Raw genomic sequence first — 14,590 nt, forward strand, 5'->3', positions numbered from 1 at the left:
GCGGCCTCGGCCTCCCGCCACGGGAGGCCCACAGCCAACAATAGGCAGCGACAGGGACCAGGAGGCCGAGGTAGAAGAAATATGGACTTTAATGAAGATTCTTTCCCTTTGGTATAAGTGAGACCCGTGAAAACATCCAAACAAAAAGAAAAGAAAAAAAAGGGAGGTGAGGATTTAGATAGTCCACGCTCCCTTATCCACAAGGCCTAATGACAGAGCAGGGCCGGCTCCTCTGTCGTTGCGGCAGGACCCGGCCTGGAGAAGGGATTCAATAACTGCAGGTTTTAAGTGTCCCCAAGCCCCCGCCCCCGCCCGCCCCGTGTGAAACTAACATCCATTCAGCCAAACTTCTGCCTCCCAGCCTCGCGGTGGGAGGTCCAAGTTTCTCTAGTCCTAGCTCACCCTCGGCCTCTGGTCTCTCAGAAAAGATAATGCTACCGGCAAAGGCCAGGGTGAGGAAAATGCCAATACTTGTAAAAGGGCTTTGAAAAGTCAAAAAGGTGATGTATAAATCGATTATTATCATTTTGTGCTCAGGAATAAGCTATGGAAAACAAATTAGTAAAGTAAATCTACAGCCCTAAAATATATGCATATAAAATAAAAAACGCAGTTCCAAATCTACCGATGGTATCTGGGGATTGTCTACTGCTTTAGAGTCTCAGTGCCCCTGTTCCCACCTCCACAAAGTCCACCTAGGATGACACTTCAGTCATCCCCCCACCACCCCAGCAGGGGGAGGCAGGGCAGAGGCTACAGGAGGAAGGGCTGTACTTTGGCTCTAGAGTATAACATGCATGCAACATGGGGGGGGGATGGACTTGCCAAATGTATATATAGACCCCCTGGGGTGAGGGGCCCCACCCAAGAGGCACTGAGCAAGAGGCAGGTCCATCTCCCCACTGGCTGGGAGGGGGCTCTGAGGCAATCTCTAAGAGCTGCATATCCCGGTGGAGAGGGGACAGCTGCCACTCCTGCCTCTGTTCACCCAACCTAAACAGGAGGGGGTACTGAGCAAGGAGAGGACGGGGTCCCAGAAGCCAAGGTGTCAGCACCCCCATGCTTGACTTCAGGGGCCCAAGAACTCTTTGCATAAAATATCTTCAGACCTAGCAGATGGTCAAAGGCACAAAGTTTAAACGCTGGGAGGGAGGGTTGTTGAGAGGGGTCTGGGGTACCCTGAGCCCAGGGGTAGACTAAGGGTGTGATTCATTCCCCTTCCCTGGAAGGGTGATTGCTCCACTGGGCCTATCACCACAGGACATTTTCCATTACAAGGAGGCACACTGCCCAGGCCTCCAGCACCCACCTTGGGGAAGGGGGTATCAAGTTGGCACAGGAAAGGCCCAGGGAAGGGGGCCACTCTGTACATTAATACTTTGGTGAGGTTTGGGGAGAAGCAGGACTCTACCCCTGGCTCCTGACTCAAACCCTCTCACTCAGCTGGACGCTGAACCCAATGTCCACACTACCCCCATCCCTACACAAGGCCAAGCCCACAGAACACTCCCAAGTGAGGTCCTGAGAATTGGACAATAGGGTGGAAGGGGTCGCAGGGTATCTTCTAGGAGAGAGCACTGGGAGAGATCACAGTTTCCGCTCCACAGGTTGCTGGAGACACAGTTCGCTGCCCGCAGAGATGATGGGCAAGTGATTGTCCATGTGGTAGCTGATGAGGTGACTGACACTCTCAAAGCGGTGATCCTTTGTCCGAACCTGGGAAGTGGGAAGGGAGAAGGTCAATTCAGGTGAAGAGTCAAATAAGACCTCAGTCCCCAAAGCTGAGGAAGCTGGAATGTTGAAGAGGGTTGAGGCAGGAGAAAAAGATGGCAGAAGCGGGAGGGCCGTCAGTCCTGATCATTGAGGCTTCTCTAGAAAGAGAAGCTGGAGATAGCCGTGGGAATGGGCAGGTCAGTGAACTGGGAAAAGGCAGAGGGGACATCAGCCCAGAAATCATGAAGCTGAGGGATAGCTACTCCTCCCCTGACCTGGAAGAAGGTGGTATGTCTCAGAAGAGGATACACAGTACAAAAAAGACATGCAAAGGAGGCTGAGGTTGCTGTAGAAAAGAGACCAAAGTTATGAGGGGCAGAGGGACAGTGCAGACAGGAGACAGAGCACTGGTCTGAGCCCTGAGTCTGGAGAAGCTGGGGAGGCCCCTGGCTCCTCTTGAGAGAGGAGATTTGGGGTGCCTAGCCTCTAACCATCTGACATTGAACATCACAACCTCTTAAGGATGGTTTTCTCATTTGTCAAAAGAGGGACTCAGGTGACATGTGCACCTTCCAGCACTCATGGGCATAAAGTTTAGGGATTGGCCGGGACTGAAGGGAAAACAGCTCAAGTTCAGGGATGTGAGAAGGGAAGGAACCCTAAGCCACTAGAGGGGGAATGCCAGGCACCTTGAGAGCAGGGGAGGCTCAGATAGAGGTGCCCAGCAGGTGAAGTCTAGAAAGCAGTGAAGCAGGAACAGGGCTGCACAGGAGGGTACTGCACCTTCCTCTCTGCCTCACCCACCCATACCCCTGCGATACTCACCACACCCTCAGGGTCCACCAGTAGCAGGTGCTTGGGCTGCCCACTCTGCAGGCCAGTGAGCACATACTGGCCAGGCGTGGTCGTGCTTTCCCGCACCAGGAAGTCCCCGTTGAGCTGTAGCAGTGCCTCGGCCTCCCGCCGGCTCAGCTTCCCGTGAAACCAGGGCTCCCCTCGGAGCTGCTCAGCCATGGCCACCAACTGGGGAGGTGGAGGCACCCGCAGGGCATCTTCAAAGGGCTCTGGGGGTACAGAGAGAGGGCTAGAAGAGGCAGCTGGCACAACACATGCTCAAGAGCCAGACCCTCAGGGAGGGGAGGCCAGGAAGAAAAGAGGAGGAACCAAGTGAGAAGACGCAGATGCAGGAAGGAGAGGGGCACACTCACTCATGTCAAAGAGGTCTCGGGGCGCGCTGCCATTGACGGCAGGATTGGGGGGCCCGGCCCCACCGCCTGCTTGCCGTGCCTTGTCTAGGTTCTGGACATTGACATAGGAGGGATCATCAAAGAGCTCTCTGCCTGCTGAGGAAAGGGAGGCTTTACAGTGATCCCCGCCCTGCTTCTCACACCCCACTCTGTCCCTCTCAGCTCCCTTCATACCTGGGCAGGGTGGCGGGGGCAGCATCTGTTTGCGGGCTTCTGGGTCTCCTCCAACAGGCTGCCCCACTGGCTGAAGGGACAAAAATAGGGTGAGACCAGAGGCCCTAACCAGACGCTGCCTTCCTGGGCCCAGCCCACCTTCATGCAAGCAACTTACCAGCGTGGCTCCCAGGTGGCTAGGGGTCTGGGCACTGGGTGGAGTGGGTCGAGCAGCCCCCTGGGGGACTCCTTCCCGAAGCCTCATGTCCACCACCCCCCCAAGAGGGGGTTCCTTCCCAGGGAAGTCATTATAGTACTGATGGTCAGGTGGCTCTTCTTCCTCCTCATCCCAAGCTGAGCCATCAAAGCCAGCCATCCTGGGAGGGACAGGAGGAAGAGAAGAGCATGGGTAAGAGGATGGAGAACAGACAGAACAGCGGTCACATACTGGGCATTCCCTGAGGGGTAGGCCTGAGGCTGGGTGTTTCATATATATAATCATTTCATCCTCCTGGCAACCCTATAAGGTAGGTATTATTTCCTTCTTCGATTTTATAGATGAGGAAAATGAGGGTCAGAGGTAAAAGGATTTAGGTCTCACAACTAAAAGGTGGTGGAGCTGAGATATGAATTCAGATTTGTCTTTAAAGTCATGCCCTTGATCATTAAGCTGTCTCCCAAGAGGGAGGGGGAGCAGTAAGTACCGGGGAGGGGGGTGCTCCAGAGTCGTTTAACCTCCTCTAAATACTCAATACTACTGGTCTGAGGTGGGAAAGGTAAGGATCTCAGGAAAGAGCCATCCTCCCTCACCCAAATTCTTGACGGCTTCTAGAGGCAAGAAAATGAAGAACTAAACTAAATATGGAGAAATGCACAAAAGGACAGACCAGCAATGAGATGGCTGGGAAAAGAAAAGCCCATCTAGCCAGGGAAGAGCTGCAGCGTGGACGTCCTGGACTACAGCTCCACCACGGGCACACGACAGGAAGAGGTGGCCCGGCAGCAGGCAGGGCCTCGAAAGACCTTCCTGATGGCCACAGGAAACTTAAGAATAGCAGGAAGTGGGAAGCAGGGGCGCACAGGTTATTTCCTTCCCTGCACCTCTCTGAGCTCAAGTGTGGGAAGAGCAGACCTACTTTTCCAATTCCGGTCTGGGGCCCAAGAGCTGGCCGCCCCCCAACCCTGGCCCACTCACCTGTCATGGGGGGTGACCAGCTTGGGCGGGTTCCTGAGGTATTGTTTGAAACGCAACTCGAAGGCCTGGCCAATGGTGCTGATGACGTCCTGAGCAAGCCCTTCGGGACACTCCAGGATGTGGCAGGCTGGGGACACAGCAGAGGCCATCAGGGAGCTCGGGGGCAGCGCGGCCAGGAGGAGGCGCAGACAGAGGCCCTTGTCGTCTGTCCTCCACAGCCAGGAGCCGCAGGGTCCTGCTCACCTACCTCTCGGACAGCTGGCCCCACCCAGTGCTCCCCACCACGCCTCACCTCTCTGATTCACCGGGTCTTTGGCAACATAGGCGACATACTCGGCTGTGTCCTGGGGTGGACAGAGTCAGAAGAGGCCAGTTAGCTAAATTTCATAGCCCCACCTCACTCCTGACCCCTCAAACCCAGTCCTCTTCAGATATCACCTCAATCCTAGCACGCTCTATTCTCTAGCCAGTGTCTTTCCAACCCCTAGCCCCGTACTCTTCTCCCACCACCCGTGCTCCATTCCCCAACTCACCGGGTCCCCGCCAGACGCAAAGGAGATGGATTGCATGTGGTGGTTGGCGATGATCTGAGGGTTAGGGCAGGGGATGGAGAAGGAAGGGAATGACGTGTGTCAGGCAGCCTCAGGGCCCACTGGGCGCCCCCCACCATTGGCCCAGGACCCTGGGGTCCCAGTCTCATCCTTTTGGCTTCTCAACCCATGTCCTCCTAACCTCTTCCTTCCCTACCGTCCTGATGCTCCCAAGCCTTCTGTCCGAGTTTCTTGCCCTCATAACCGGGTCCTCACTTAGCCCTCCCATCAATGTTTCTGGTCCTGCCGCCCTAGTCCACCAACCTGTTTGCAGTCTGCGGCCATGAGGTTGAGGCTGCTGGTGGAGACGGTGAGAGTGATTGGCATTCCAGCAAATTTCAGGTTACTCCTCCCCAGGATGGAGCTGAGTGGACGGCTACAGGGCTAGGGAAGGGCCCAAGGATCTCAGAAGCTGGGGGCTCCCCGCACACCCCTGCCTCCTGGCCTCCTCCCCGCACGCCCCACACCAGCCTTCCCCCTGCTCCTCCACCTCTCCCGGCAGCGCCCCTAGCCCCATCGACCCCAGCTACCTTTCTCCTCCTTGTTGCCCCCTTAGCACCCGGCACAGCGTCACACACCAGACTGATGGCCTCCCTGGGGAAAGAGGGGTACTCAGACCCACGGCCTGCCTCCCACCCGGCTGGAGCTGCCACAGGGCTGGGGGAGGGGAAGGCCAGGCCAGACTCCAGGGGCACTCCAGGCTCTTTGTCGTGGCGGATTGAATTAAGGGCCTTTAATATTTGATGACACTGAGAGGCCGCTTCCTGGCTGATTGGGTTAGAGCCTCAGTGGGTCTGGGCCCACCCCCTTCCAGCTACCAAATGTCCCATCCCCTTCCCAAAGGCAGCAGCAACCTTCCATCTACCCCCTTTTTCCACTCAAGCTCCAGCTGCCAGCTGCCTCTGCCACCTCCCCCACAACCCCCCAGGCTGCATAAGCAAGAAGGAGCCAGGTCAGAGTTGCCTCTCTTCATTGAGACTTCGACTCCCTTCCCTAACTTTCTCTCAATCCCCTTCACCACCCAAAGATGAGCCATCACTAGTGCCACTGCCAAGTGACCCACTCCCCCCTCCCCTCACAAATCCCAGGACCCCCACACTCCGCCCCCCCGCCCCACCAACCTGGTGACCTGAGTCCGGGTGTTGAAGTCCAGGGCGCGCATTGACTGCAGGACCTCCACACATCCCATGTACTGAGGGGAGGGACAGGAGGAGAACAGTCAGCCGCCTCCCCCTACCTCTTCACAAAGAGCCCCAGGACTCTTCCCTGCTTGTTCCGTAAGGTTGCAGAAGTTCTGCCCACTGCCCGTGGATACATCCCACAACATGCAGAACAACAGGGTGAGGAGGGAAGGCAAGCTTGGGGGACCTCATGCATGTGGGAAGAGAATTCGGAGGGGAGTGACAGACACTGGGTGGGATGGAGTGACATCTCCAGAAAGGGGGAGGAGACTGGAGGGGACTGTCAAGAGTCACTCATTCCAACACTTACTAAGGGCTTGTGCTGGGCTTTGTGCTAAGCATGGCAGGGTGGGGGTGGGGGAGTCACAAGAAGGAAGGGGCCCCAGACAGAGCTGGAAGGGAAGGGGCGAAAGAATCAGAGAAGGGGCAAGAAAGGTTTAAGAAACAGGACACAGAAACCAAAGGAGTTGCTGGGGAAGAGCAGGAAAAAAAAGACTAGTGAGCAGAGGAACTGGAGGAAGTGGGAGGGAGGATGTTCACTCACCCGAACCAAGTAGGAAACCCCGGGTCCCATGACTTTGTCGTTGGGATGCAGCCAGCCCCGCGTGGGCTTATTGACAAAGCTCCCGTGGCGGGTCCACTCCTCGCCCCCCAGCTGGCCCCCTTCCACCCGAGTCCTGCGCCCGCCGCCTCCACTCAGCTTGTTCATGTCCTGGAGGAGGGGCAGGGGGCCTGAGTCCGGCATGGCTGCCCCTACGATCCCCTCCCCATCCTCGGCTGCCCTTCCTGGCTCCCCCTTCGGCCCCAGGCGCCCCCCAGCCGGGTTGGCCAGCTTCAGGTTGCTCATCCGGGGGAAGAAGGAGCACAGGGTAGTGGGACTATCGTCCCCAGGCAGAGGTGGCAGCATGGGCCCCAGAGACGAGGCTGATGGGGAAGGCAGCTCCTCCGGTGGGGTGGACCCTGAAGCTCCCTCCTCCAGCGATGACAGAGACTCATTCCGAAGTGGGTTGTACTTGGGCTTGGGGGGCAGGAGATCCATGGCTGGAGTGAGAGGAAGGCTGCTGCCCAGCCTGGCCCCCCTGCCAGTCAGGGCAAGGGGGCCAGGCAGGGGGCATCCCAGGCCCTTAGCCTGATCGGACCTCTCTGGCCCAGGGATCTCAAGGGTCCTGGGGAGGGAGAGGGACAAGTGGCTCTGGCTCCCCAGGCTCAGACCCAGAGAGTTTCAGGCCCCATCCCCGCCCAGCGTGGAGCCTCTTCTCTAGCTGTGAGGAGAACAGGCTGGACCTAGAGCTGACTGGCTCCTCCCCAGGGGCGGGGAGCTAAGGGGAGAGACCAATCCCGAGGACAGTGCTGACTCACAGGCTCTGAGGGGCTAAGCCTCCAGCACTGCCCCAACCCAGAACTCTTACAGGGCAGAGCGATCCATGCCCGCCCCCCCCACCCCCACCCCGCCCCGGTACAAACAACAAGTAATCTGGAGAGGAATAAAGTGGGAGTGGGAGGGAAGGATGGAGGAGTGAGAAGGAAAGGAGGGTGGCAAGAGGAGGTCTGCATCAATCCAAACCAGACATAGGCAGGCCAAAGGGAGCAGGAAACTAAGGGAGGGCAGCGGGGGGGGGGGGGGGGGGGGGGGCAATAAGGGAGGAAACAGAGGCAGCTGGGGGTGGGAAAGGGAGGGGATTCCTGAGCTCAGCAATTCCCTTCCTGTCCTAGTTGAACACTCAAACTCCCTCCTCCTCCAGCCCCGGCCACCCCCGGCGACCCCCCACCACTATCACACATGGGGTGGCAGCCCCAGGGAGCCTGGGCCATTAGCATCCTCTGCTACCACAGCTGTGGAAGGAGCTAAAGAAATGGGAAAAGGAAGGACGTGGTCCCAGTGGATGCAGGGAGGGGCCAAGAGGAAGGGCAAAGCTGGTGAAGTAAGGGGAATAAAGTCCAACCTGGGTGGTGCATCAGGGAGCCACCAGGCAGGAGCTGGAGCAGAGGACAGGCTGGTGGAGGCTTGTTCTCCATGCATGGCGCCTACCATGCCAAGGAGCAGCGGCCCATGCCAAGCACTCTTCTGTCCCCCTTTCCACAGCGAAGCAAGCTGTCAAGGGTAGAAGGGGTGGGGGCGGCCAGGGCATTGACACTAAGGTCAGCTCCCTGGACCTGCGGGTAAGCTCATACCCCTCCTCTTGCAGTAGTGACTGGGAAGGGTGCAAGTGTCCACCACAGAGCATGATGCCCCTCACGCCAGAGGCAGAGTCTGGCTGGAGGAAATGGGAGAGTGCAACAGTTCTCCAAGAGAAGTGGGGGCTACAGGCCATGAAGGGACAGAGGGGGCACAAGACAAATCTGCTAAGGAGAAAGGGGTGCCAGGAGAAGGACTGAGGATGGACACAGGGAACAGTCCCAAACCCATTCCTTCCGCCCACAGCTCTGCTCCACAGCTCTGCTCAAGGGGGCCATAAAGGAAGTTGGAAAGTGACCCAAAAAAGTAGTTGTAAAAGATACCTATAACCCCCCAGGCTCACCGCAGAATTACCTATCCTTAAATTTACTTCAGAATATAAAAAGATGCAAATTATCATATGATTATAGCAATGAACAACACTAGCACTTAAAACATGTTAGATACTGTGCTTATCACCTCCCACTTAGTCCTCCAAGGAGAGCTTTGCCACTCCATGCACCACTCCCGAGAAGAAATTCTATCACTCTGTTTCCTAAAGACTCAGCGCCCAGGCATAGAGAGAATGAGGAAAGTATTCTGCCAAAGCCTCACACCCCCATCACACACACACACACACCAGGATGTCCTCATCTTTAGAGGTGGGCATTCTATGGGTGCCTGCAGGATCCAGAAGCAGGGAATGACCAACAGGTGTGAGCATTGTTAGAAAAGAAAGAGGAAGTAGGGCTTTTTAAATTTATGTAGGAAGAAAGGAGATTGCTACTGGGAATCCGGGTGACTGGAAGAAGCTGCGTGTGGCTTCTCAGCCCAGCAGGGAGGAGGAGGCAAGAGCGGCGGAAAGTAGCAGGAAATGGCGAAAGCTCAGGAATGTTTCCAGAAGGGAAGGCTGGGCAAGCGGGACCAGGAGGAATGCCCAGACTAGAACTCCGGTTAGGGGGAGGGGAAGAGCCAGAGAAGTGGTGGGGCCTGAGGAGTCCCTTAAAAAAAAAAAATCAAACAGCAAAAAGGACACTATTACCTACACCCACTCCAAGCCACCGTTTTCTGGTGGTGGAAAACTTTCTCTCCTGTCACACCCACATGTTACACACCAACAAATCCGTGGCCCTACCCAGCTCCCGACGTACAGGTATGAGACAAACAGCTGTTTCTGGGGTGGAGTCGGTCCTGGGAGTGGGGCTGAGAATCTATGAGCGAGTCTCCCTCCCACTCTCGTACCAAACCCCAAGTCCAGCCCCCTTCAAGTAGGTCCACCCTTGGAAGAGGGTAAGGGAGAGGAAAAGGGCTGCCTCTAATCTCTGACTCCTCAGAGCCAGAGATGTGAACTTCTGACTTCCTACCCAATGGAGCATGAGAGCTCAGGAAAACTGAGCCAAAGTCCCCAAAGAGAAAAAGAACAAGGAAATGTTAAACAGGTGAAGTTTCTGGGATTGAAGACAAAGCTTCTGAGGCGATGACCCGGGTCCTACAGGGATAACGCTCCTGAGGGGGCGTGGCCCTCTCAGGACGCGAGCATCAGAGAGACTCCCAGGAGGCAAGGCTTCTGGACAATCAGACGTGGATTAAAGAAGGGGCGGGGCTTCTAGAGGGGAGGAACCCCTAGAGAGGCGTGGCTTCTTGAATTCGAATAGTTCTTTGAGGGGCAGGGCTCTGCCCTTTCGGGAGATAGGCTTTTTGATAGACAGGAGTTGGCGGAGAATCGTCGCTAGGAGGCGGAGTTTCGGGGAATTGGAAGGACTAACGTAGGGTTTCTAGTAGTAGGACCTGGAAGCATGTCTGGGGGTGGGACTTCCAGGAAAGTCGGGCGACAGAGTGGGGTCGGGGACAATAAATAGAAAACAAGTCGGGGTTCGGGGAGCCCCCTGAAGTTGGGAGGTGGGACTTCCGGGGAGGGGGTCGCAGGGGCGGGGCTTATAAGTGAAGACCGGAAGTAGGGTCCCGGGAGAGGGGTTCCGGGGAGGAGGAGTGGGTCACCTAAGGAGAAAAAAAGTCCCAACTCACCAGGGCTTCATGGAGTCTCCGCACCGCACCGCGGGCCGATTTGGTTCCGGATCACGCCACTGCCTTCTTAGGTCGCCGCTCCAACTTTCTCCCCGGGCCCGGCCTCCCTGGAGAAACTTTATTGCACTCACTTCCGGCCTCACTAACCCCTGACCCTCTACCATCGTCCCTCCTTCACCCGTCCCACTTTCCCGTGTCAGCCAATGGCAGCACGAGAACGCGCACAGGAGCCGTGATAGCCAATAAGAGGCCTATTTTTGACCTACGTTTGTTCTTGAGCAACGTAGGCAGTGCACTCCAATAAGGACTCAAGGAGAAGCAAATCTAAGCCAATCGGAGGCTTGAAGGTGGGGTTGTCCCGCCTTCCGCCAGAATGACCAATAGAAAGCGCGGGCGGTGTGTTTGAAAGCGAGGCCAAAGAAGGTGGGAGCGCGTGCTGCTGGGAGTTGTTTGGAGGTTGGCGGTGCGGGGCTGACGGTCCTCAGGCAGGGTGATTATGTCGCACAAGCAGATTTACTATTCGGACAAATACGACGACGAGGAGTTCGAGTACCGGTTAGTGCCGGCGCGGGGGCAATAACAAGGTCGTGAGCTTTGAAAAGTGAGGGCACGAGGAGTTAGTAACGCGGACTGAAGCTACAGAATGGCGCATGCGCGGGAGATGAAGGGAATGGGTGCGAGCAATGAGAGCGTAAGGCGCATGCGCGAAGGGTAGGGTGCGATCGTAAAAGAAACCCTAAAGTGGTAGAGAATTTGGAGTAAGCTCTCCTGTTGGGAGGAGGCGTGGGTGGACGTGGTTAGAGTATTAGAGTGCCGACCACCCTCAGCTTTGCGGGTTTCTGGATCATTCTCTCACCTTCATTGAGCAAATTGAATTTGCCTTCTTGAGACTACTTGTATCATGGCAACACCGTAGAGCCTCCTGGGAGAAGGTGGCAAAGGCGGATCCCGAATTTTCCTCGAGGCTTCAAAGTGAGGGGAGTTCTGAGAGAGCCTGAGTGTTGCTTATTAATTCATGGAAAGGGGGCGTGGTTGCCTGGCTTGTTTTAGGAAGTGGGCTTCGAAGAATTGGAGTGGAATAAAACCGGCCAGGAGCATTGAGAAAAGACTTAATATAGACCTAATAGATTCCCGTCAAATATTTGAAGGGCATCTACTTAGGAAACAGTTATGGAGTGCTTATAGGTTTCAGGTGTTCTACTAAAGTGCAAGGATAAGCCATGGTCTCTGCTTTCAACAAACCTAAAAATCTGTGGAAGTAATGACAGATAGCAGAAAGAAGGTGATAATTGGTATGATAGAACTATGTACAGATTGTGGTGGGAGCACGTAGAACTTGCCAAGCATGGTGAAGAAAGGACTCCCTATAGTTTGCATTTGATAAACCCTAAATCCATAATTCTAGATTAGAAAATTAGGGAAGACAAAGAATTCTACAAATATTGGCATTCGACCAATCTATATGAAGCGTAATACTTAAAACAACTGGAAGCTTGCTTTCCTTGTGTTTCTTCAGCCTAGTGCAGGGCTCTGGGCCTTCTGGAGAACTCAGTGTCTGCTGACAAACACACTATTTGTATTATTTTTATGCCAAATCCTTGGGAAAGGCCCCCCGGCCCTGTTTGGACCCAATTAACTTTCTTTTCCTCAGCTGTTTTTCTCTACATCTGAACTAGGCTAACTAAAATTAAGTGCTTATAATGTCTTTGCAGGGCTAGAGAAACATCACTAATTTCATCCCCTGGAAGATATAAGTCTTGGCAGTGATATTTGGTTTAAGAAAAGGGTTTGTTTGTTTTTTTGGTCTAAATAGGTATGGAAGCCAATCTTTATGCCAGGGACTTGTTAAGATGTAAGCTATTTTCAGGCATTTAGACTAGAATTGACTCTTTGGGGGAAAAAAATCCCTTTTACTTAGCACAGAGAGAGCATTCAGTACATTTTCATTGAAAATGATGAAGTCTGAATCACCCCAATTCATGTCAGAGTAGTAATTTCTTTGCCATGAAAGGAGACTTATCCTTGGTTAGAAAAGCATGGAGTTCCCCCCAAAGAAGTCTCATGGCACATCCCTTCAGAGTTAGGAAAATGAAGTTAGGATAGATCTTAAAGGATAAGATATATTTCACACTTTGTTCTGACTCTTCCCTGATAGGCTTTTCCTCTCCGTGAAATTACTTCTCTCCCTTCCTCCTTACAATTCTGTTCAAAATTGCCTTTACCTATTGAGAGAGAGAGAGAGAGAGAGAGGGAGAGAGAGAGAGAGAGTGTGTGTGTGTGTGTGTGTGTGTGTGTGTGTGTGTGTGTGTGTTGTGGGGTTCCCATTATATTAGGGTCATCAACTAGAAGACTATAAGCTCCGAGAAGGCAGAGTCAATATATCAACAGTGTCTGGAATTTAGGTGCTCATTCACTGGTGTTATTTATTGATGTGTACTTTTTAATATACTTCTGTGAGAATGTAGGTATCTTGGCCTTTATTTCTAGCTGCCTCTGCCCCACAATAAGATTATATAAACTCCCTGCCATTACGAACTGGTTTGTCTTTTCTTGCCTCTCTTGGCTTTATATGCAGGCACTCGTCTGACATACTGTACCCAGTACTGATACAGATTCCCCACCTTCCCATGTTTCTGTTACAGGCATGTGATGTTGCCCAAGGACATAGCCAAGCTGGTCCCTAAAACCCATTTGATGTCTGAATCTGAATGGAGGAATCTTGGCGTTCAGCAGAGTCAGGGATGGGTCCATTATATGATCCATGAACCAGGTCAGTGCAATGGCAGAAAGCAACCATGTAGGACTGAGGAAATGAAGGAATGATAAGGTTGCATAACCCAAAGAAATAGGGGGAAAGTGGGGATGATTTACTAGTTTCTTAACTCACCAGCCATCTAGAAAAACAGGAAAGTAAATAAGAAAAAAAATAAGAAAGTATCTGGGAAGTTCAGAAACAACCTGTCACTGAAAAAACCTCCTTTAATCTCTAATTTGGTCAGAGGATTTTTTTTTTTTTTTAAGGCTACATATACACTGGTAGAGGTTATGGCCCCTGCTTCATTCTCCATCAGAAAGTGAATTTGGGGATGTGTTCCAAATAAACCAAGGAGAGTATATTTCTTGATAAGACACCAGACACCAAACTGCCAGACAAAACTAATAAAGGACGCCCCGGGGCTGCACAAACATAGCAAGAGAACTGATACTGACAATTCTGTACTTGGCACACAGGCCAGGCTTCGGGGTCTGCTTCTAAGGCCATATGCTTAAATCTTAATTTAGTTGTAAAGATCTGAGTGGGTGATACCTGGGAAGTGGGAGTGGGAGATACTGTAGGTTGTGCATAGGATGATGTGAGCTTGTCTCTTAGATTTCACTCACTCTTTCAGAACCTCACATCTTGCTGTTCCGGCGGCCACTGCCCAAGAAGCCAAAGAAATGAAGCTGGGGAGCCACTTTTCAGCCTCATGCTTTATACAGCTGTCCTCATTTGCTAACATCTTTCTGATGACATTATTATGTTGCCTTCCTGTTTCTCACTTTGATATTTAAAGGATGTTCAGTACACTGTTTGAACGTGTTGGAGACTGCTTTGCTTCTTGAGCAGAACCAACAGGACCATGGCCCAGCCGGACAACTGCTCTTTGGGTTGCAGCCTCAGCTAAGTGTGACCCCCAAAACCAATGTGAGCTCTGTATCCAGCAGAACACACTTGGCAGATGGAGGAAGCATCTAAGAATAAGACCGTGGCTGTTACAGGGATTGTGTAAACTTCCTGTTTTTTTTTTCTGCCAGGTGTTGTATGTATGGTGATTTATGTTTCAATGTGTTGGAAACTTTCCATTTTATTCAAGAAATCTGTTCCATGTTAAAAAGCCTTGATTAAAGAGGAAGTTTTTATAATCTAATTCTCTCATTGTAAAGGTTTTTTCCCCCTCTCAGGGCAAGCATCACATTCACTATCATGGTTCTAATTATATGCCCTTCAGTGAGATAATGAAGTTCAGCTCTTTGTTAATAATGAGGTTTATTTCAACATTCAGGTAACTGGTTTTTAATCTACTTTAAGCAGACTTTGCTGTCAAACATCTACTGAAATATATTTCACTCTAACTACAGGCCTAAGAAAGGTTATATGGGGACAACTTCATCTCATCAAAACAAATGAATTCTTTTCTTCAGTCAGGGATGCTGCCATTAACGTAGTCCTGATTTTTGAAGGGTACACAAGGGAGGAGGCTGTCAGCCAGAGGCTGCTAGTGCACTCCACTTCCTGACCAGCCTAAGACTCAGGCACACCTCTGGCCTGTTCACTCCGCACAATGGTTTGG

At 52.9% G+C, this 14,590-nt stretch overlaps 2 protein-coding genes across 5 annotated transcripts; one reads left to right on the plus strand and one right to left on the minus strand.

The window, feature by feature from the left end:
- Positions 1–71: 71 nt before the first annotated feature.
- Positions 72–10,396, minus strand: SHC1 (SHC adaptor protein 1). 4 transcript variants are annotated; one of them, XM_060030809.1, is made up of 14 exons: positions 10,260–10,396; positions 8,023–8,171; positions 6,624–6,791; positions 6,020–6,090; positions 5,429–5,492; positions 5,163–5,282; positions 4,842–4,895; positions 4,601–4,652; positions 4,309–4,435; positions 3,292–3,490; positions 3,135–3,204; positions 2,922–3,056; positions 2,539–2,777; positions 72–1,716 (listed from the first exon to the last, which is right to left on the minus strand). In XM_060030809.1, the coding sequence occupies exons 3-14, from the start codon at positions 6,786–6,788 to the stop codon at positions 1,588–1,590; spliced, it is 1,425 nt and encodes a 474-aa protein (XP_059886792.1). In that variant the 5' UTR covers positions 6,789–6,791; positions 8,023–8,171; positions 10,260–10,396; the 3' UTR covers positions 72–1,587. The 4 variants fall into 4 exon arrangements, with proteins under 4 accessions (XP_059886792.1, XP_059886800.1, XP_059886782.1 ...); XM_060030817.1 differs by lacking the exon at positions 8,023–8,171 and having other exon boundaries at positions 10,260–10,382; XM_060030799.1 differs by lacking the exons at positions 8,023–8,171; positions 10,260–10,396 and having other exon boundaries at positions 2,922–3,053; positions 6,624–7,424.
- Positions 10,397–10,676: 280 nt separating this feature from the next.
- On the plus strand, positions 10,677–14,146 carry CKS1B (CDC28 protein kinase regulatory subunit 1B). Its single transcript, XM_060007969.1, has 3 exons — positions 10,677–10,814; positions 12,902–13,029; positions 13,649–14,146. Exons 1-3 carry the CDS (start codon positions 10,756–10,758, stop codon positions 13,699–13,701), a joined length of 240 nt encoding a protein of 79 aa, XP_059863952.1. The 5' UTR covers positions 10,677–10,755; the 3' UTR covers positions 13,702–14,146.
- The last annotated feature ends 444 nt before the right edge of the window (positions 14,147–14,590 follow it).

Source organism: Delphinus delphis, chromosome 1 (genome assembly GCF_949987515.2).
Source record: "Delphinus delphis chromosome 1, mDelDel1.2, whole genome shotgun sequence".
In the NCBI taxonomy this organism is placed as follows: domain Eukaryota; kingdom Metazoa; phylum Chordata; class Mammalia; order Artiodactyla; family Delphinidae; genus Delphinus; species Delphinus delphis.

Coding starts and splice junctions, on each gene's coding strand:
- SHC1 (XM_060030793.1), bottom strand. CDS start 7,118: ATGGATCTCCTGCCCCCCAAGCCCAAGTACAACCCACTTCGGAATGAG. Junction 3,491..4,308: donor CTGGTCACCCCCCATGACAG/GTGAGTGGGCCA, acceptor TGTCCCTCCCAG/GATGGCTGGCTTTGATGGCT. Junction 3,057..3,134: donor GCCCCCGCCACCCTGCCCAG/GTATGAAGGGAG, acceptor CCCTTTCCTCAG/CAGGCAGAGAGCTCTTTGAT.
- CKS1B (XM_060007969.1), top strand. CDS start 10,756: ATGTCGCACAAGCAGATTTACTATTCGGACAAATACGACGACGAGGAG. Junction 10,815..12,901: donor GACGAGGAGTTCGAGTACCG/GTTAGTGCCGGC, acceptor TTTCTGTTACAG/GCATGTGATGTTGCCCAAGG. Junction 13,030..13,648: donor TTATATGATCCATGAACCAG/GTCAGTGCAATG, acceptor TCACTCTTTCAG/AACCTCACATCTTGCTGTTC.